At 48.1% G+C, this 20,457-nt stretch overlaps 1 protein-coding gene across 6 annotated transcripts in view; it reads left to right on the top strand.

Moving 5' to 3' along the window:
• The first annotated feature begins 11,701 nt into the window (after nucleotides 1–11,701).
• Nucleotides 11,702–20,457, top strand: part of TM6SF1 (transmembrane 6 superfamily member 1) — a 39,420-nt gene continuing 30,664 nt past the window's right edge. For 4 of the 6 annotated variants that reach the window (XM_029236960.1, XM_029236961.1, XM_029236963.1 and 1 more), the window contains exons 1-3: nucleotides 11,828–11,944; nucleotides 16,827–16,930; nucleotides 19,089–19,186. In XM_029236960.1, the coding sequence (XP_029092793.1) occupies nucleotides 11,853–11,944; nucleotides 16,827–16,930; nucleotides 19,089–19,186 (294 nt within the window). In that variant the 5' untranslated portion in view covers nucleotides 11,828–11,852. Of the gene's footprint in view, nucleotides 11,945–16,826; nucleotides 16,931–19,088; nucleotides 19,187–20,457 lie in introns of all 6 variants that reach the window. The other 2 variants (XM_029236959.1, XM_029236962.1) reach the window with 2 other exon arrangements.

The following is a 20,457-nucleotide window of genomic DNA, read 5'->3' as shown; positions in this document are numbered from 1 at the left end:
TAAAAATAGATGTATGTGGCTTGAAATGAAAACCAGAATCCCTTTCCCTTCTTTTCCCCATCCCTGAATTCTGCCCCTGAAGGCAACATCTTCTAATGCCTGCTTTTGCCCCATATTTCTAAATAACATGTTTACACTGGAATTTCTTGATTTTTTTCAGGTTTGGATGTTATCTATTGACTTTCTACTATAGAAGATGAGGCCGTTTGCTTAGTTTTCTATTTCCTCTCACTACTTCAAAGTCTCTGGAATTTTTTCATATTTTAATACCTTCAAACATACTAGGTAACCTAATAGTTACATCTTTTTCTAGAGACAGTTCTCCTGGAGTTGCCTCCCTTCTGCCCTAAACTGGGCTGCTTGTTCTCCAGGCCTGCTCCTGCACAGTTGTCACCCCATCTTCCTGGGGGATCCCTCAGCCCCGTTCATGGGCTGGAGCTCCTGTTTCCTGAATCCCACATCTTCTTCTACATTGTATGCTCCCTTGTATCAGTGGAACACATTCTCCAGTAGCTTTCTGAGAAAAGGCTCAAGGGAGGTAGATTTTTTGAGACCTTGCATTTCTGAAAATGCCTTTTTATTTTCACCTCTTGCTTGAGAGTTTAATTTTTTTGAGTTAAAGTCCTGAGCTATCTGGACTAGATAATCTGAAAACTTTCCCACTTAAAAACACCTAAATGGGAGGACTTCCCTGGTGGTCCAGCAGTTAAGACTACGCTCCCAATGCAGGGGGCCAGAGTTCGATCCCTGGTCAAGGAACTAGATCCCACATGCCACAACTGAAGATCCCTCATGTGGCAGTGAAGATCCTGCATGCCACAACTAAAGACCCAGCACAGCCAAATAAATAAATAAAAATAAAATAAAAACACCTAAATGCTGGATACAATATAACAGGAGCACTTAAACATGTAGCCTAGACTGCAAGAAAGTAAGTGAAATTCCCAGAGGCTAAAACTAAAGTCTGGGACCTGGAGTCAGTGAGAAATGCAGTGCCTACAGCTCCAGGGAGGTTGTCATTTCAATAACCTGGAAACCTGGTTTTTATGTCTACACTAGTCTAGGCGACCTGGCTTTGAGTTCACTGGATGCAGAACATTGAAACTGACATCCTGCAGAGAGCTGGGACCTTTAAAGGAGACATAACCTGCGATGAAAGTGTGAACTAGCAAAAAATGTCCCACCACAAAAGGGTCTAAAGACAAAGATCATAGGTCATGTCCTGAGCTCAGAGTAGTGGGGGAAGCTCTCCCTTGTAAAACTGTAGCCATTCTATACCATTGTTTGAGATCTGAATTTCTTCTACCAGAATATTCTGGGGGAAATTATTGACCTTTCCCATCTGATTCTTCTTATGATCAATTGCATCTTTTCCTGACATCTGATTTGGATTTGAAGATACTCTCTGTCTCCAGCCATGGATTAGGGCAGTGTTTCTCAGAGGGTAGACTGGAGACAACTTTGAGAACTTCTGGATTAGAGCCAAGCTCACCGACTCTTGGGAAGGACCTTTGCTTTCAAAGCTCATCAGGTCAATGAAGAAACTTGCAGGAAACTGACCCTGGACTGAACAAGTGTAAAGAAGCTCCAAACAACATGCACACCTTGACCTGGCTGTTTTGTGTTTAAGTATTGCCACCTGGAGAAACTCTTGATGTGTGCACAGGAGAGAATCACAGGATGTTCATTACAGCATTGTTTATAGAAGTGAAAAATTAAAAACAATTCTGAGATCTATTAGTGGAGGAATGAAAAATAAATTGTGGTATGGTCATACAGTAGAATGCTCTAGCAGTGAAAATGAATGAACAAGTGTATAGAAATCAGTGGATTTCAAAAACTCAATGTTAAGTGAAAAAAATATGTAAGAATATTATCATTTATGTAAATTTTATAAAATAACTATATATTGTTTACATGTATAGAGACATATATAAATAAAGACTGGATATGCCCCAGTTACAGGGTAGTGATTACTTCTAGAGATGGAGGGAGAGGAATGGGACTGGGAAGGGGATTTCAATTTCAATTTTATTTAAAAAAAAAAAAAGACTTTGAAACACCTTCTTCTCTGTCAGCCCCTCTCAATTTTTGTAGCTGTGATTCTTACAGGGTAAAGGTTTACAATATTTACATTTTGTTTTGTAACTGTTTTCCAGTTATTTCAAAAATAGAAAACTTTTTTTTTTGGCTGCACCACGGATCTCAGTTCCCCGACCAAGGATCGAACCCATGCTCTCTGTAGTGGAAGCGTGGAGTCTCAACTACTGCCCCACCAGGGAAGTCCCTAGAAAACTTTTAAATACCATAGTTTTGTGACATGTAAATATTAGTCACTAAAGAAACAATTCGTGTGATTGGAGCCAGAGAATATTAATAAATGTAAATCCTCATGTCATTTAAACATTGTTGGTCCAGGGAGATCCATTCAATCATCCCAACGTGATCAATTCTTTTGATTTCTTGCTGGCTTTTTTCACTTCCTTGGGGTTTCAGTTTCTTGTATTCCATGCTGTCTTTTCTTGAACTTTTAAAAAAATTTTGCTGGAAAATATACTGGCATAATCTGTCATCTAGGATGCATGGATAGTAAATGTTCTTGCATATCTGAAAATGCCTTATTACTGCCTTCACAAATTACTGGCAGTGTGGCAGGGTTTAGAATTCTAGGTCCGAGACTGGTTTCCTTGCTAACTGTGAAGATACTACTCTGTTTTCCAGGATTCAATGTTGTTAATGTTAGATGACAGTTCTGTGTCTTGTTCTTTAGTAGGAAATTCCAAAGATTTTAGGATTTCTTGTTTACATGTACAATTATAAAATTTTACCAGGATGTGTCTATCTAGATTTTAATTCAATTCAACAAATATTTACTGATGCCCGCTAAAGGTCAGGCACTGTTCAAGGTGCTAGGTTCACTGGACAATGAACAAATCAGACAAAGATTCCCGCCTTCCTGGAGCTGACAATTTAGCAAGGGAGACAGGCTGAAAATAACATGCATATTTCTTATGCATGGATAAGAAAATTACATAGTATGCCAGAAGGTGAAATATGCTATGGGAAAAAGGAATGAGTAGATCAGTGTAAAGGGTTCTGAGAATGCTGGTGGGGAGAGCTTAGTCTTTTTTCTTTAATTTTGTTCAGTGGGCTTTTTCAGTCTTGAAGACTTGTATATTTCTTGAGCTTAAGAAGATATTGTTTTGTTACTTCTTTGCTATTTTCTCTCCTCTATTTTCTCCATTCTTTGCTAATAAGACAGGTGCAGGACCTCTTGGGTCCCTGCTTCACGCTCTTATATTTTCTGCCTCTTTATTTTTCTTGCTCTATATTATGTGAGATTCCTTGATTGTAGATTAACTGCTTGGTCTTTAGCTGTGTCCAAATTATTATTTCAGCCCATGAATTGAATTTTCCCTACTGCAATCCCATTTTTAATTTCCTAGAACTTTTTCTTGTTCTTTGTTCCTTTCTGTTAGCCACTTCTGACCATTTCTCAACTGCAATGCCTCTGAGGATGTTAATTGAAATTTTTATAAAGTTCTCTCTTCTTTCTTAAATTGTCTCTGTTTCCGCCAAGGTCAGTTTTTCTATTGGTTCAACCTGGGCCTTCTCTTTCATGCTGCTGATTTTCCTAATATATTTAGCAACCTTGGTTTTCTGCTTATAGTTATGAATAAAGGTCTATGTTAAGCAGTGTGGGTAGCTTTCCTGAACATCTTGGCAGATTTGTTGGTCCCTGTCAGGCCTCTCCCCTGGCTGACAGAATTGTCTGAGAGTTCTATGCATGTGGGGTTTCAGAAGATAGACACCTTTTTAGGGTACCAGGATAAGAGGGAAGTAGTCAAGTTAGAGACCCTCACAGTTGTCCAAGTGGGTTTTATTCTGGGGGCAGAGCCCTTTAGAATTTCTAACTCGGTTCTGCTTAATTCTCAGGCCCTCCTACTGGCCCCCTCAGACATCTTCTGAACAGATTTCCCTCTTTCTTTAGAGAGCAGGTTTTTTGATTAATGATGAGGGAGAATGCCATTGCTTTCACCTACTACGTTTTCGTGCCAGGAGAGAAGGAAGGGCTGACTATCTGAGCTGTCCACAATACTGCTCCTCAATGCTCGTCCAAACCCTTCCTACTCTGCATTTATTGACTCTGAACTTGGACCTGCTCCTTATCTCCCTTGGGAAGAATTTTGGTGTCTCAGGTTTAAATGGCCTCTGTTCTTTCTCCACTACTGCTTCCTATTTGTCCGTTATCCATGACTGCATAACAAACCATCTCAAACTTTAATGGCTTAAAGCATCAAAAATGTCTCATTTTTCATGCTTCTGTGGGTTGACCATGCAGCTCTTTTGCTTTATGTGGTGTTGATGTTGGGATGGCTGGGTGGTCAAAACTAACCTTCTTTCATGTTTGGTGCTGGCTGCTGGCTGGGATCTCAGCTTGGGCTGTCAGCCAGGGGCCTTGGTTCTTCTCCGTGTTGTCCTTTCCACATGGCTGCTTGGGCCTCCTTACAGCATGGTGGCTGGTTCCAAGAAAGAGCACCATAAGAGGACAGACTCTAATGGGCAAAAGCTCTTATAAGCTTTTGTTTAAATTATGCTTCCTAATGTCCCATTGGCCAGAGCAAGCTAGCCACCTGCCAAGTCCAGAGTCAGTGTGGTAGGGAACTACAAAGGGCACAAATACTAAGAAGTGTGGTTCAGGACACCAGCAAAGTAACAGCTACCACAATCTTCTATGTATCCTTCAGATTTCAGGTCTACTAGGAGTACTCTTTCCTATTTCAAGCACTGTATTGCTTAGTCTTTTTAAAAAATGTATTTATTGGCCAGTTAATTATGTTAACTATTCTTATGTTAACTACTTTTACTTTAACTCTTGAATCAGAGGTTGAAAAGGTATCTAGAGGGGAAAAGTAAATGTCAAGGAAGTCCCTCAACCTCCCCTCCAATGGGTTCTGTCTAACCCAAACCCTGACATGTGAGGTCTTTTTTGTTATACCTCAGGAGGGTCTGAACAATGCAGCAACCTCGGGTTTGTTTGTCCCATGCTCATCCTTTTCATGCAAGAGTGTCAAATTACCCTCCATTTGTTTGTCTGTCAAACCATAATGCTCTGTCCTTACTTATCCACTCAGAATGTTTCTTCTTTCTTGCCAGCCACTGTAATTTCAAACTCTCTGTTGCTTCATTTGTATTAAGATGTTACTATATGAAATAATATTCACAGAACATCGCCTGAAGGATATTCATGAATACCCTTTGATCAGAGCTGGCAGATCGATTTAAGTTGGCAAGTGAGAAGAAGCCTATTGGTGATGTCCAATCTCCATGGGAGAAGGTTTCATTGATCATTGGTGAATGATCAATGAAACCCATTGATGCTCTGGGCTTGGACTGGAAGTGGTGGTGTGCTTGCCGGGAAGGTATTTCCGCCTCTGCCCCCAGATATCGTAAAATTTATCACCGAACCAAACCAAACCTTCTGAGGGCTGCTTATCTGTGAGGAATTATTTTGGCTCCTTTGCACTGAGTGACTCTTGGCAATATGCCAGCCACCTTGCACTGAAGACATACTGAGAGACAACTGTTCAGAATTAGATTTCTATATTTATTGTAGGAATGTTGCTGAGGACATACTATATGACATGGTGTTCCCTTTAAGAGGAGCCATGAGAGAGATCTTCTGAGCCTATGATCTGTTTTTATCTTACGGACACTGTGACTGTTATAACATTATGTTTCCCTCTTTGCTTTGATTGCTAGGAAACCCAGGGCAATGGTGCAGATGTCATCTAGCAACTGCACAAGACTTTTTGACAAACATTTTACATACTAACTTTACCTCTCCCTTCAGTTAGCATTTATTGAGCACCTGCTCTATGCCTGGCACTACCCAAAAATATCCATGTTAATCATTGTAGCATATTAAGACAGTCAGGGCGCTTGTAGCCAAAGACAAACCCTGTGTTTAATGTGACTTAATGTTTAGGATAACTTAATGTTTCTTTGAGTGGATTGGTCACTCTCTGGTCCCTTCTCGGGACAAGACCCTGGTAATGTACCCACTAAGATATGTACCCTTGCCCTGGTCACTCTCAGGTCATTTTTTTTCTGTCTCTATACACCCCACAGAGCAATCTGTTTGTCCCATTTACGTTTGTCTAGAGTGTTCAGCCTTTCCAAAGAACACAATCACAACTTTTATCAGAAGGATAAAAAAAGGGGAAAAAAGGGGAGAGGGAAGAGGGGAGGGGACAAATTAGAGGTATGGCATTAACAGATACAAACTACTATATATAAAATAGATAAGCAACAAGCACTTACTGAATAGCACAGGGAAATGTACCCGGTATCTTGTAATAACCTGTAATGGAAAAGAATCTGCAAAAATTACTGAATCACTATGCTGTACACCTGAAAGTAACACAATGTTGTAAATCAACTATACTTCAATAAGGAAAAAAAGGAAAGAAAAAAAGAAGGAAGAAAAATAGTGGAAAACTGAAGCATGTGAAAGGGGAAGACGCCACTGGGGCTGGGTACTAACGAGTGAACACAGGGCTGACTTCTACACTCTTCCAGAACAGCCTCACTGTGCTCCCTCAGTTCCTGCCCAGCAGTATTCTTCCTTAGTTCCTACTTCCTATGTGACCAGGTTCTCTGATGTTTTGCTTTCACTTCCCCTCCATGGCAGAAGCAGACACGGTCAGGGGCCCTTCCGTGTAATTCCAGATTTGTCAATTCTTTTGAACCAATACACCGAAAACTGTCTTTCTCATCAGGGAATGGGCAGAGTACAGACCTCTGTGTGTCTATTTTTGCTTCCAGGAAGCTTGGAGTCAAATTTCACAGCTACAATATTAGCCTTCACGGCTTGCAAGATGGATGGTCCTAAAAAAACAAAAACCGAAAATCAAAAAACAAATTTATTGTCTGAATGCCTTTTATTTTAAGTCATACCCAACCCTTTTTCAAGAGGAGGGGCAACTTAATAATTACTGATTTGCATAGAGCAGAACTCCAGAACTCAGCCTCCTAAAGCAATGAGTCAACTGGCCAAATTTGTAGGGTGTCCACCCACCATTTCTAAGGTGCCCGATGTGGTGCTTTGCTGCTGGTCAGCTGTGGCATCATGGGTATAGTGACTTAAAGTCAGCAAATCTGAATTTAAGTGCACCCTCTCTTAGCCCTTTGACCTTGGGCAAGTTGCCTCACCTCTTTGAGCCCCAGTGTCTTCATCCATAAATGGCTCCATACTCTTCAGAGAACTGCTGTGAAGATTATAGGATAATGTTGATGGAATTCCTTTATAATTTACAGAGTACTGCAGTGCTGGAGAATGAGATTATATTCACTGGGTTTGTGCCCTCCCCAGAAACCTGCGGAGGGTTTCTTCACCACTACAAGCATTCTGACCACTCATATTTTCAGCATTAAGACAAATTGTTGTCAACAAAATAATATAATCTCCAACATGCATACCAAAGTACCCCAAAGCTTTGCCATGGCCCTTGGGTCCCTGGCAGACTCCTAGGGAGCAGCTCACAGGTGTGGGATGTTGGATGCTTCTGCCATTGAGTTCAGATGCCCTTGGGCTGCTCTGCTGATGGAAATGCTCACCAGCCCCTCTCAGGTGGCCTCTGTTACCATTCTCTTTGACTCTACCCTCTTCCTGGACATTGAATTCATTTCCTTGATTTTTAAGCCACACCTCTTGGCCGGTGACCCTCAAATCTGTATCTGCAGCCTGTGCTTCTCTTGGTGCCAAAGACCAGTATCCCCAACTGCCTATGGGACGGCTCCTCCTGGGAGCCCCATGGGTACTAGAAACCCAACGTATCCAAAGCCAAACTCATCCTCAAGCCCCCTTCTCCCAGCTCTCTCCTCTTACAATTCCTATCCAGATCTTTCACATCTGCCCCCTCCTCTTCCCTCTCATTGCCATCACTTTGGTTCAGGTCCTCAGCATCTCTTGCTAGGATAAGCCTCCCATCTGGACTTCCTGCCTCCTACTTCTCCTCTTTCTAAACCATGGTCCACATCAGCTGCCAGGCAGATCTTTGAAGATGCTACTCTGGGGAATTCCCCTGCAGGCCAGTAGTTCGGACTCTGTGCTTTCACTGCCGCAGCCCAGGGTTCAATCCCTGGTCAGGGAACAAAGATCCCACAAGCCTTGTGGCAGGGCCCCCCTCCTCCAAAAAAGTGACTCTGATTAAGTCAGCCTCTCCTCCTACTCATAAATCTTAAATGCTCCCTGCCCTTGAGGTTTTCTGAGACTGAATCCCCGATCACCTCTCCATTGCCACTTCCCACCAGCCCCCCTCATGCACGAGTGTTTCCAACCAGAGCAAACAGCTTGAAGTTCATTGACTGGCATGCTCTCTCTTACATTTCTGGCTTTCACATGTGTTGTTTCCATTTTCTGGAAAACCCCACCAGTCCTTGCCTGCTTATCCAGCTTCTACTTGTTCTGCAAGGCTGGTCTAAAGCCTCAACTCCTCTCTGAAGCTTTTCTTGACTCCTTCAGACAAGATTGGTGATTCCTACAGCAATTTGTACATAAATCTTTTATCACCTTGCATGCTAATTGTTTACATGTGTTTTTCCCACACTAGACTGTGGTCTTTTTGGGCGAAATGTGTTTGTGATTCATCTTTGTGTGACCACTTCTTAGAACAATGCTGGAAACATGGTAGACTCTCTGAGGATGTTTGAGTCCTCTTGTTAGTGATTTAATTGTCACACCCATTCCTAAAGCAGCAGAGAGCATAACCGAAGCCAGCTTGATAAGATAGGAGGAATACATATAGAACTGTGAAGTCCAAAACAGAAGCCACTGGCCACAGGTAGCTATTAAGCACTTGAAATGTGACTAGCCTGAAATGAGTTATACTGTAAAATACACACAAAATTGCAAAGCCTTAGTATTAAAAAAAAAAAAGAATGTAAAGTTTCCCATTAACACCTTTGACATTGATGACCATTGAAATGATCATCTTTTGGACATATCGTGTTAAATAAAATATATTATTAAAATTAATTTCACCTCTGTCTTTTTACTTTTCTAATGTGGTTACTAGAAAATTTAAAACTACACATGCGGTTCACACTTGTGGCTTGCATTATATTTCCGTCAGACTATGATGATCTAGAGCGTTCATTCTGTGAACAAATGTTTCTCGAGTACCTGCTCCATACAGGTGTTAGTCTAGGTGATGGAAATAGAATGGTAAACAAGATAGATAAGGTTCTTGACCTCAGGGAGCTTATATCATAATGGAGAGAGGGACACAGAACAGGAAGCAGACGTGTAAACAAGATGATTTTGGACAGTATAAGTAAAGTACTATGAAGAAAGCAAAGCAGGGTACTTGATAGAGAGGGTGGAGGAGGCACAGGAGGGCGGCCAGGTAAGGTCTTCTAGAGCAGGTGAGGTCAGAGGCAGGGAGACAGGGGAGGAGGCTGGCACATGGAAGATAGTAGAGACCTGAACTGAGACAGCAATGGTACAGATAGGGAGACAGACTTGAGAGATATTTGGGAAGTAACAGGAGGACTGTGGTAATCATAGGAGTTCGGGATTGGCCAGAACCGATGCGGACTGCCAGTTTTCTGGATCACCAGGTGAATGGTGGTGCCACCAGATGAGATAAAGCTGGAGTGGTCTTGCGGCAGACGAGGAATTCCATTTTGGCCATGTTGAGGGTGAGGTGTCCGTGGAATGCCAGGGAGCAGCGCTAAAGGGAGACATCAGTGCTACGAATGATAAAATGGGATCTATTAGCACAGACACGGTCATTAAAACCCAGCATGGATGGGACGAAGTGAGAGAGTGGCATGGACATATATACACTACCAAATGTAAAATGGATAGATGGTGGGAAGCAGCCGCATAGCACAAGGAGATCAGCTCGGTGCTTTGTGACCACCTAGAGGGGTGGGATAGGGAGGGTGGGAGTGAGACGCAAGAGGGAGGGAGATGTGGGGATATATGTATATGCATAGCTGATTCACTTTGTTATAAAGCAGAAACTAACACACCATTGTAAAGCAATTATACTCCAATAAAGATGTTAAAAAAAAGTTTTAAAAGGGATAAAAACAACAACAGTAACAACAACAACCCAGCATGGATGGGAAAGGAAAGAGAGAAGATGGCAAATGGAGAGGACACACAGGTCCAGGGTCCAGTTTTCTAAACTGGATCATACACGAGCATGTGTCTAGGTTGAGGGGAAGGACCCAGGGTGGCTAGAGGGGTTCACGGTATAAGAGAGAAGGCAAGATCGATTCGGCAAGGTTTGGCTGGTGATGGAGGGGTTGGGCTGGCCTGGGAGACTGGCTGGGAGGAGAGAAGGGGTCTCCGACGAGGTATTTGTCCTCCGGGAGGAGGAAAGAGTTTAAGGAGCTGGTAAAGGTTAGGAGTAGCTGTGGAAGGGGATGATGTCCAGGTCACAGGTAAGGACATCACTTGGGGAAGCTTTGGATGTGTCACAGTTTGGGCCAAGGCTTTATCATTATGTCTTCAGAGTTTGAGAAGCCTCCAAGAAGCGCTGGGATAGAGGATTGGGAAAGCTGGCTTTTGAAAAGTTGAGTGGCCCTGGGGCAGCTCAGAGCCTCTTTGCCACTCTTTTCTCTCACCTCTAAAACGAGCTGCTGCTGTCTTCAGCTTGTTAGCAGGTGTAAGGTCACTAAGTACATGTGCTTCCCTTGGTTGCTTGAGCTGTCCTCTGTCTGAAACTCACTTCCCTTCCCTTTCCCAGCCAGTAGAGGACTCCAGGCTCTGTCCCAGGGGCTGTCTGAGGCCGCCCGGCAGCAAGGTCAAGCAGCCAGGGCAGACTTGGCCCGCATTATTCTCTGTAACGAGTGGGCGTCTGTCTGTCTGTCTTACAGCAGTGTGAGGGCAGAGTCCTTGGCTTCCTTGTACTCTGTATGAACTAGGGCAGGCTGTCTGGTGGTAAGCTGGCTTCCAGGAACGCTACCTGTAAGAGAAATGAATAGCGTTCTAGTCTCTTAAATCGTATTCCTCGGAGTGTCAGCTCCAAGTAAAAATGGGAATTGCAGGTGATAGCAGTGTACTGATTAGTACTGGGCACGCACTTCATGCCTATTAACTCAGTGAATCCCACAATCACACTGACGTGGGTTATTCCCATTTGGTAGAGAAGGGAAAAGACACAGAGAGGTTAAGTACTTGACCGAGGTCGACATCTGGTGAGTGAGCAGACGGGGTTTAAACCGGAATTCGGACTCGGCGTAGGAGCACTGCTCGCTGCCGGTTGTTGGCTGCTCCGGTGGAGAGGTTCCAAGGTTTCGGGATCATTTATCCCTTCCTATCCCCGGCCCGAGTGTTCCCCACGTGGATGATCTCGCGGGCTCTTCCCGCTCTGACACCCCCGGGTCTGGCTCCACCCTCTGCCTGCCCGCAGTTCGGCCCAGACACTCTTCAGAGCCTCTCTCGTCGATGACAAGCTCCCGGCTGCGCCCAGGGCCGGGGCCCCGCGCCCACCTCCCGGTCCGCCGCCTTCCCTGAGAGCGCGCGTCTCCGGGGACACCTGTCCCCGGTCAGGGGGCTGTCGCCGCTCCTCGGCGCCGCCCGGCGCTCGCGGTGGAGCCCCAGCAGCCCTGGGCGGGAGGACGGCAGGGGGCCTCCCGGGCCTGTGCACCTGCCCTGCTTACCAGGAGGCTGCGGGCGGGCGAGCCGTGGGGGCGCTGCTGAGGGCGCAGCGCGGGGGGCGCGCTGGGCGGGGCGCCTTGAAGGGCGCGGCCGAGGGGCGCGGGCGCAGCCGGAAGCTGGGGCGGGGCGCCCGCGCGGGATGCGGTGAAGGGCAAGCGGCGCGGCGGCGGTGGCAATGAGTGCCTCGGCGGCCACAGGGGTCTTCGTGCTGTCCCTCTCGGCCATCCCGGTCACCTACGTCTTCAACCACCTGGCGGCCCAGCACGAGTGAGTGGGTGCGCGCGGCGGGGGTCGGCGCGTCAGGAGCCCCAGCAACTTTTCAGAGGGGGCCGAGCCGCAAACTGCAGGGCAGCGGTTCGCCGGCCTCCAGGGCTCCCCGCGGGCGGCCGGAGGAGGGGAGGCGCCCGGAGTCGTGCGGGCCGGGGTCCTCGCTTAGGCTGGCATCCCTGACATTCGGCGCAATTCTGGGGGCAAGTGCTGGGCGTCCGCTCTGTGCCCGCCCCGTGCCAGGTATCCGGGGTTACAGAGGTCAATAAGGCAATGCCCCTAACCTTCAAGTGCCCAGGGGCAGGGGTGGGGCGGTACACACCAACTTGGGAGCTTGGTCTTATCTCAGGCTGTGCCTTGTTCGTTTCGCATTTCTCAGGAACGTTTCCATGTATGCACACACGCATACTTGTCATTTCGTATTAATTTTAGAAACTGTTGTGAATGACTAGCAGAAATAGCCCAGAACGAACAAACAAAGACCTGGGTTCTAGGCCTGGCTTTGGCACTAACCGTGGGGTCCGGCCTCAGTTCTCCTGTCTGTCAAATGGCCTATATTTGCATCCTATTGTCGGGATCCAAAAAGCCGTAAGGGCGCGGTGTTGTGTAGGATGGGCAGCGAGGCAGAGAGGCAGGGCAGTTCCATGCTAAGGAAATGGGTGGGGCTGAAGGAGGACGCATATGGATTTGGTTCAAAGCCCTGCCTCTCCTCTGTGAGGGATCCCTGGCCAAGCAATGGGCACCAGTCAGCAGCCAGCCTGCTCCAGCAGTGGGAAAGGTGCCAGACAGACCCCCGGGCCTGCTGATGTTTCTTGCTATCTGCGGGGAAGAGGAAGTAAACCTGTTATGTTTCCCACAGCAGTTGGTGCTAAGGAAATTGCATCAGTCTGTATGCTGCAGACACCCTCCAGACCTGCAGGCTGTAGAGAAGTGTCTGCCCACAGGGCGGTGACTTGCTCCTCTCTTGTTCCTGGGGCCACCACTTGCTGACAGCCTTATCCAGATGGCACCCATCCATACTGAGTGCTCCCTAGGCATGGGCGGTGACAGCCCTTGGTCTGACCCAGTCTTGGGGCACAACTCCTGGAAGAAGCATCTCTGGGCAGTGAATGTCACATGTCTGTGAATATAGTGCATGGAGGACCCTGCCCTCCTAAAATGGCATTATGGACAGTTCAGCAAATATTTATTGAGTACATATTCTATGCTTGGCACTGTTCCAGGTGCTGGGGAAATAGCTATGAACAAACCACAAGAGATTGGGGAGGCATGTGTTGAGATAGACATCAGCACAGAAAATAGGGCGACATGAGAGTGATGGGGGGGACTGGTGGTCAGGGAAGGCTTCTTGGAGGAGGTGACTTGAGCTGCAGGAGGTGGCCACAGGAAGATCTGGGGACAGAGCTTTCCAGGTAGGGGAACAGGGAGCAGTGCAGGGAGAGGGATGTGGCTGGGTGCTGGGATATTTGGGAGGGAGGGCAGTGCAGCTTGTTGAAGGATCCCATGGCATGGAGAGGATTTGAGGATGACTGAGATTTTGGCCTCAGCCTCTGGGAGGATGGTGATGGCATTTACTGAACACATGGTGAATTATGTATTGCTGTGTATTGTTGAGCACATTGCTAAGCCCTGCAGAGTTTGGAATAATTGGTTCCAACCATTCTTCCTGTCCTCCTGCAGGTTAAAATCCCAGTAGCCTTTGATTCCTCCTTCTTCTTTCTCCACTCCTTCCCTCCAGCCCTCCCACTGTCTCCTTCCCCCTAATTCCCCGGGCTGGGCTAGCGTGTTTCCTCCTTCCTGTTCCCCTGGCACTGGCCCTCTCTGGCCCAGCCCATGGCAAAGCCTCCCACGGGAGGTCCCCTTCCCGCCCCAGTGCCCTGTGCATTTCTGCCTCAGCCCACCAGCCCAGCCCACTGTGCTGGTGCTTCAGCCACACGGGACTGTTCTGTGCCCCTAGGACACTCCTTAACTTTCCCACCTCCTCGCCATTGCTCACACTGTTCCCTCTGATGGGGATGCCTTCCTCCCTGTAGCTGACTGTTGAAGCCACACCTGGGCTTTATGGCCCAGAGGAAAATGCCACCTCTTCTTCTTCCAGGTCCCTCCAAGCAGATGTGATCTCTCCCTCCTCTGAGCCTGGCTGGGTTGTGCTCTTCCCACAAGAGTTACTTTCCTGTGGTCAGAACTTACCTTCTCAGGCCATAGCTCCCCTTAGTATTGTCCTGCCCAGCACGGGGCCTCGTGCCTAGTGGGCATCCCGCTAAGTTTGCATTAGTTGACTTAGTTGAAGCTTCCTTCCCACCAGACCTTTTACAAAAGCCTGAAAAACAGAAAAATCAGATTAAGTCGAGGAGTCAGAAAAGGGTGGGATCTCTCTCTCTGTCACACACAAATACACACACACACACAAACACACACGCACACTCAAACACTCTGCTCATACTCACCCATACATGACCCCGCTCAGTAGCTGTCTGTTCATGGAAGGGCATCAGTAACTCCCCGCTCCCCATCCCAAAACACACACACACATTCCAAGACTAACAACATTTCCACCCTTGGGTTAGTGGCAGCCCTTATCCCTCCCCCCACACCCCGAGTCCCTGCTGGATCCATTTCTCCCTGTTCTGAGCAGGCCCTGCACTTGGCTGTCACTGGGAGACACAGGTGATCTGTTGCCCCAGTTTCTCTTCATTTTTTGCTCCTCTCCCAGAGGTGGAGAGTGTGAGAGGACACCGTGAACCAGTTCACACTGCTCTCTCATAGTCCAGAAGAGCACCAGCTGTGTGACAGTGCTGGCTGCGAGCCTAGGTCCTTGGTAGGAGCAGGGATGGGAGTTGTCTCCTGGCCACTACCTGTCTCAGGCTGTGATTAAAATGTCCGTCAGCTTACATCACACACCTATCCTCTTCCCTCTTCACCGGATGCTTCAGCCCAGCATCATGTTCCTGACCCACATTAGCTTCCTCTTCCATCCTCTCCTCCTTTGTCTCATCCCTACAGGAGGAGCCTGGAGCATCCACTGATGTGTACCCCTAGAAACCTCCTATTTCAGTTTCTTACCTGGTCACTGACATGGTCATCCTCATTCTTGTCATAGAACTATGTCATCCATTCACCATCCGTCCATCCACCCATCCATCCACCGTCCATTGTCCATCCGTCCGTCCATCCATTCATCCATTCACCATCCATCATCCATTCCTCCACCCACCACCCATCGTCTGTCATCCATCCAACTATCCATCCATCTGTCCATCCATCTACCATCCATCCACCCATCCATCCATCCCATTTCTCCTTCCTTTCTTCCTCTCCCTTTCCTTCCCTCCCTCATTCATCCATCAATTCCTGAACACCTTAAAAGAGGTCCCGAGGCAGACTTTCTGTGCATACTCATCCAGGTTTCTTGGAAAAGGTTGCACGTTCCCATACCCCACCCCTGAAGTATTCTGATTCTGTAGGTCTAGGGTGGCATTCGGAAATCTGGGCACTGCTGATGCCCAGAGCCCACTCCTTTACTCTTAAGTGGGTCCTGGGGCCAGGTGCTGGGGACACAGCTTTCTCCTTGGGGTCCATCTACCTGCAAGGAGTTGGATCACTTCCTGACTGACCTCTCTGACATTAGGGGCAGATTTCTGACTGGTGCCTAGCACCCATTCCAGCTGTAGGTGTGTGGAGTGAACTTCAGCATAAGTTCGTCCCTCAGATATTAGTAGGTATTGGTGGGCTGTGAAGGATACTTTCCAGAAGTCCCGGGGCATGTGGCAAACGTTATCCAGAAATCCTCTGTGATGGTGTGGAGGGCTCTTGGCTAAGGAGTGGTGCTTGCAGCCTCTCTCAAGGGCTACTGAGGAGTGGAGCAGGCCATGGGAGTGGGCCAGGTGGTGCTTTGTCTAGAACTGGATGCCTTGTTGGTGTGGAGGAGTGAGAGAGAGAACATCTCTTAGGACTGGAGGTAGCCTTCTGGGTGAGGAAGCTCAGAGCCTATTGAGATAGGTTCCCCCCGTGTAGACAAGGGTCTCTTTTTCATCCACAGTGCCTGGCACAGAGGGGTGTGCAAGGCATTTTCCCTCAATATATCTTTTAATGAATTAAAAACCAGATGATGAAATGACATGATGTTCCTAAGGTCACACAGGGAGTGGCAGAGTAGGTACTAGACTCCAGGTCCCTTGACTGCTAACTCCACCAAGTCTCGTGCCCTAGTGCTGTCCTGCTGAGGAGGGGCTTTGTTCCCCAGCCTCCTTAGTGCCACGCCCTTTCCCAGGAGAAAGACCAGGGGCTGTGCCCAACCTAGCCTCACCCTGGCTTCCTGGGCATGGGGTTGCATGCTGGCTTGGCTTCCTGGGTGTTGGGGTGCTGGCATCATTCTGGCTTTAGGCCCCGCCTAGGCTCTTCCCTCCTTGGATTGGCCTCGTCCTCTGGCCCCTTTGATTATACACACAGCCTGTGGCTTGTCTACCGAGAAGGTGTATGTAGTTGTGACTCCTGTGTGTTCCCTGGAGCTCGGTCTGAGGGTTTCCAGCTGGCCCTGAGAGAGGAGGCAGATTCAGTGGTTAGACCTGTCAGACACTGGGAAGAGGGCTTGGAGGAGCAGGTGGACAAAGGCAGCGGGACAGCAGCAGAGGGCGCTTGGACACATGGTTCACCCAGGTGGGCAGGATGACAGGAGAGTGAGGACCTAGTACCTCTGGTCCCTGAAAGTCACAGGGGCAGCCCAGAGGGGCCCAAGTGCTGCGGATAAACTTCATGAACTCCACAGTGCTTGAGGGATAGGCAGAGGCAGAGCTGCGAGAGAATGCATTCAATAGCCAGGGAATTCCATACACCAGTGTGTTTATTTTGATAAGTGACCACCTCCCTGTTCTGGTTGTTGCAGTTCCTGGACAATTGTAGGGGTGGCTGCCCTCATCCTGTTCCTGGTAGCCCTGTTGGCTCGTGTCCTGGTCAAAAGGAAACCACCCCGGGACCCACTGTTCTATGGTACGTCTCCATGGGAGGGAAACACTTTGTGTCCACTTAAGAGCACAACACTGGGGCCTCAGTCTCTTTCCCTCTGTGGTTGTGAATACTCTGAGCCCCCTGGTAAAGCGGCGGGAAGAGTGGGAGTATTTTTGTTCTCCTGTAAGCTAAAGTCTCTCCCAGGCTGTGGACCCCACCCTGTCACAGCTGGGAGCCTGGTGGAGGGAAGGTCACTGCCAGGGCCAGGCAGGACACCCCTCCGTTCCTCTCCCCTGTCCCCAGCCATGCTCTGACCTCTGACCTCGGCTCTTTTACCAGCTCCTTCCTGGCTTCCTGCCTTCAGCTTGCTGTTTGCAGCGCCCTCCACCTGGCATGGAACGTAGCCATATGGAGCCTCAGTTTGCACATTTGTGTAATGAGGAAAATAATAGTATCAATACTTATCATGGAGGGTTGGTACCAACATTAGATACTAGTTGTAAAGTACTTAGACCACTGCCTGGCAAGTACGCTTGTATGTTAAAGGAATAAAAACACCACTGATTGAGCACCTGTGGTGTGCCTGGTGTGACTCTGACCGCATTAGCAGTATCATTTTATTTAATCCTCACAACAAACGTCCTCCCTGCACAGATGAAGAATCTGGCTCAGAGGGTGCTAAGAAACGTGGTCAAGGTCACAGTTAGTGAGACAGCACTGACCCGCACAATTTCTCCCAACTTGCATGTAAAAAATGCTGAAGCTTAGAGAAATGATGTAACTTACCTAAGACCTGACAGCCGGTCAGGAGATGAGCTGGGCCTGTCTGAGTTCAAGGCCCCACTCCACCTGCCTTTGATCTGGCCTCTGCCCCCCTCTGCAGACTGGTCTCCTGCTGCCGTCTTCCCCCGACCCCCTCCACACTCCGTGGAGCCCACGCTTAGCTGCGCTCATGTCTCTCCCAACTCCTCAGGGTGGAGGACCCTTGCTCCTACCCCCTCAGCCCTCTGTCCTCATGTCTGTCACTGCAGCCACAGGGCCAGACTGGAGGGCAGAGAATGTCCTTGCCATCTCTGACCCAGCGTCTGACACTCCTGTTGGCATCGGCGATTGTTGGTAGAATAGCCGAATGAGCATGTGCTGAAGGCTTCCTCTCCTGGGAGACACGCAGTGGCTGATCACCTGATGGCTCATCGCTGTCAGTGGGATCTGGACCAGAGGCCTGCACAGAGGCCCGGGGAGGCAGGGTCTCCAGGGCCGGGCACGCGTGGGCCTTCTGCTCCTTCTGGGGAAGATGTAAACGCAGACTCAGGGCAAGGCCAGCTTCCCTTCTCTGTGAGTTAACCTTCCCCTCTCTCCTCTCCGTTTCTTTTTTCACAGCTGTTTGGATACTCATCATCAGATTTTTCTACCATCCAGGCCCATCACATAGTTTGACACCGATTTGTTACAACTTGAACGTGCAGCTTTATTGACAAACTGCCACACACTAAATTTGACCACTCACTGTTTAAAAAGTATTATTCCTAAGCTGTTTGTTGCTGGTAGTTTTCAGCCCGTTGAGGAGATTCTCACAACCTTAGTGAGATTCTCTAAGATGCTACGGCTTTCCTTCTTTAACATTCATCGGTTCCATCTCGTATCCATTTTTTAAAAAAATCACTGGCCTTTCTTCTTAAAGCCACTGTCACTTGCACGTCAGCCGCTGTCTGTCTTTCGGATCTCCAGTGTGGGATAAAGCAAGTGCGTTGGACACACTGTGAGGCAGACTGCTTGGTAACCATTGAGATGAATGATCTCTTTTGAGTCCATGTTTTAAACCTGGGGGTCACCTCTGTGCTTCCTTGGCCACTGGTTAATGGTTTTGTTCCCGCTACCCAGGTGGGATGCAGATGTGGCCCTGGCAGCCACGTGTAGGAAGTGGAGGATGGGTGGGGCAGGCTGGTAGAATCCTCTGGGACAGTCAGTGGGTGACTTTGTCACTCGCTACTCCCTGGGTCGGGGGGTGTCCTCTCCCAGCTCCACAACACGGGCAGAGATCCAGCTGCATGCACAGGAGGTACGTTCTTTTAGTCCATATTGACAACGTCCACAGTATCTTCTGGAAAACATGAAAATAAATCATTACTGGTGAACGCCAGGCTCTTAGGCAACGTCCCCTGAGCTACGGCTTTTTGAACTCCTGCTTTCTTTGCTCTAGTGTATGCAGTTTTTGGATTTACCAGCGTGGTGAACCTCATCATAGGACTGGAACAGGATGGGATCATTGATGGCTTCATGACATACTACTTGAGAGAGGTACGGGGTCGGTAGTGAGTACGAGCCTCGAACTAAAGGGTCTGCGACCCCAACAGCATTGCTCGAGATGGAAGTCCTTTCGTTTAGTGTAAGCAGGGATGACACACGGTATTTCATTTGCTGCCATAGACACAGGACACTTAGTCACGTGGAAGATGAAGCAGAAAGTTAGGACTGGGTCATGGGAGGCAGTTCTCCTCGGCGTTCGGTCTTACAGCTCCTTCCTCACACCCAACCCACCACCTTTCCCCTTTACTTGTATTTAATATAAATGAGGTTACTTTAAATGAATCCAGTATCTGTGTATCTACTGTTATTAATACACTACTCTCTAAGAAAGCCCAGGTCAGTCTTAAATGTATAAAGCCCCAAACACTGAGGCAGTTAATAAAGCCATTTGATTGTGGGGATGAACATGCACTCCTCCCCCCATCACAGCATGATAGACCTACCTGGCACCTGACAGAGCTAGTCCTTTTTCCTTATTTTATGGTGTGATGAATCCAGCCCCAGAGAGGTTAAGTAATGTACTTAAGGTCACACAGGAAATAAGGAGCAGAGCTGAAGTGTAGTCTTCATCTGTGTTTCAAACAATGGGGAGCTTTGTGTGCAAGCTAAGGGAGTTTGGATTTTGTCCCGCATGTGAGGGAAGATGTTAAGTCAGCGAACAGTGCAGTCAGCTCTGAGAAGGATGGGCTTGACGGGAAGGGTCGATGTCATAAGCTGGGACACCAGTCAGGAGGCTTTTGCAGGGCCAGCAAGGGCATGAAGATGGCCCAGACGGAGGCCAAGCATGGACAGTAGAGAAGGACGGACGGACTTCAGAGAACTTGGGCGGCTGGAATGAGTAGGTCTCGGGGATGAGTTGGGGGCAATGGGGAGAGTAAGGGCTGAGGTGCCATCCTGATTCCTGCTTTTGGAAGAACGCTGGTGTTATTCAACCGGAGAAGGACAAAAGGGGAAATGCAGTTCCACAGATGTTCGGTGAGCAGACTGTGGGGGTCACAAGACCTGCTTTCTCCCTCCAGGAGCTAATGTGGCAGTGAGATGGCATGGTCCTAGGCGCAGAGACGGAGGCTCACGCCAGGCACAGTGTGCGCTGAGGAAGAACTGACTCTGGGAGCACTCGGGGGAGCCTCAGCGAGTTGGTGACGCTGCCCTCGGCTTCTTTAAAAATGGCAGTGGCAGTGGATGATAAACGTTTTCCAGATAGACTAGGGGGTGGAGGGCATGCCAAGGAGAAGAGACAGTGTGGGCAAAGGCTTAGAGAG

The sequence above is a fragment of the Monodon monoceros genome, unplaced genomic scaffold (genome assembly GCF_005190385.1).
Source record: "Monodon monoceros isolate NGI ecotype Baffin Bay Population unplaced genomic scaffold, NGI_Narwhal_1 Super_Scaffold_21, whole genome shotgun sequence".
NCBI classification, from domain to species: Eukaryota; Metazoa; Chordata; class Mammalia; order Artiodactyla; family Monodontidae; genus Monodon; species Monodon monoceros.
This window is presented reverse-complemented; position numbering and strand designations above follow the sequence as displayed.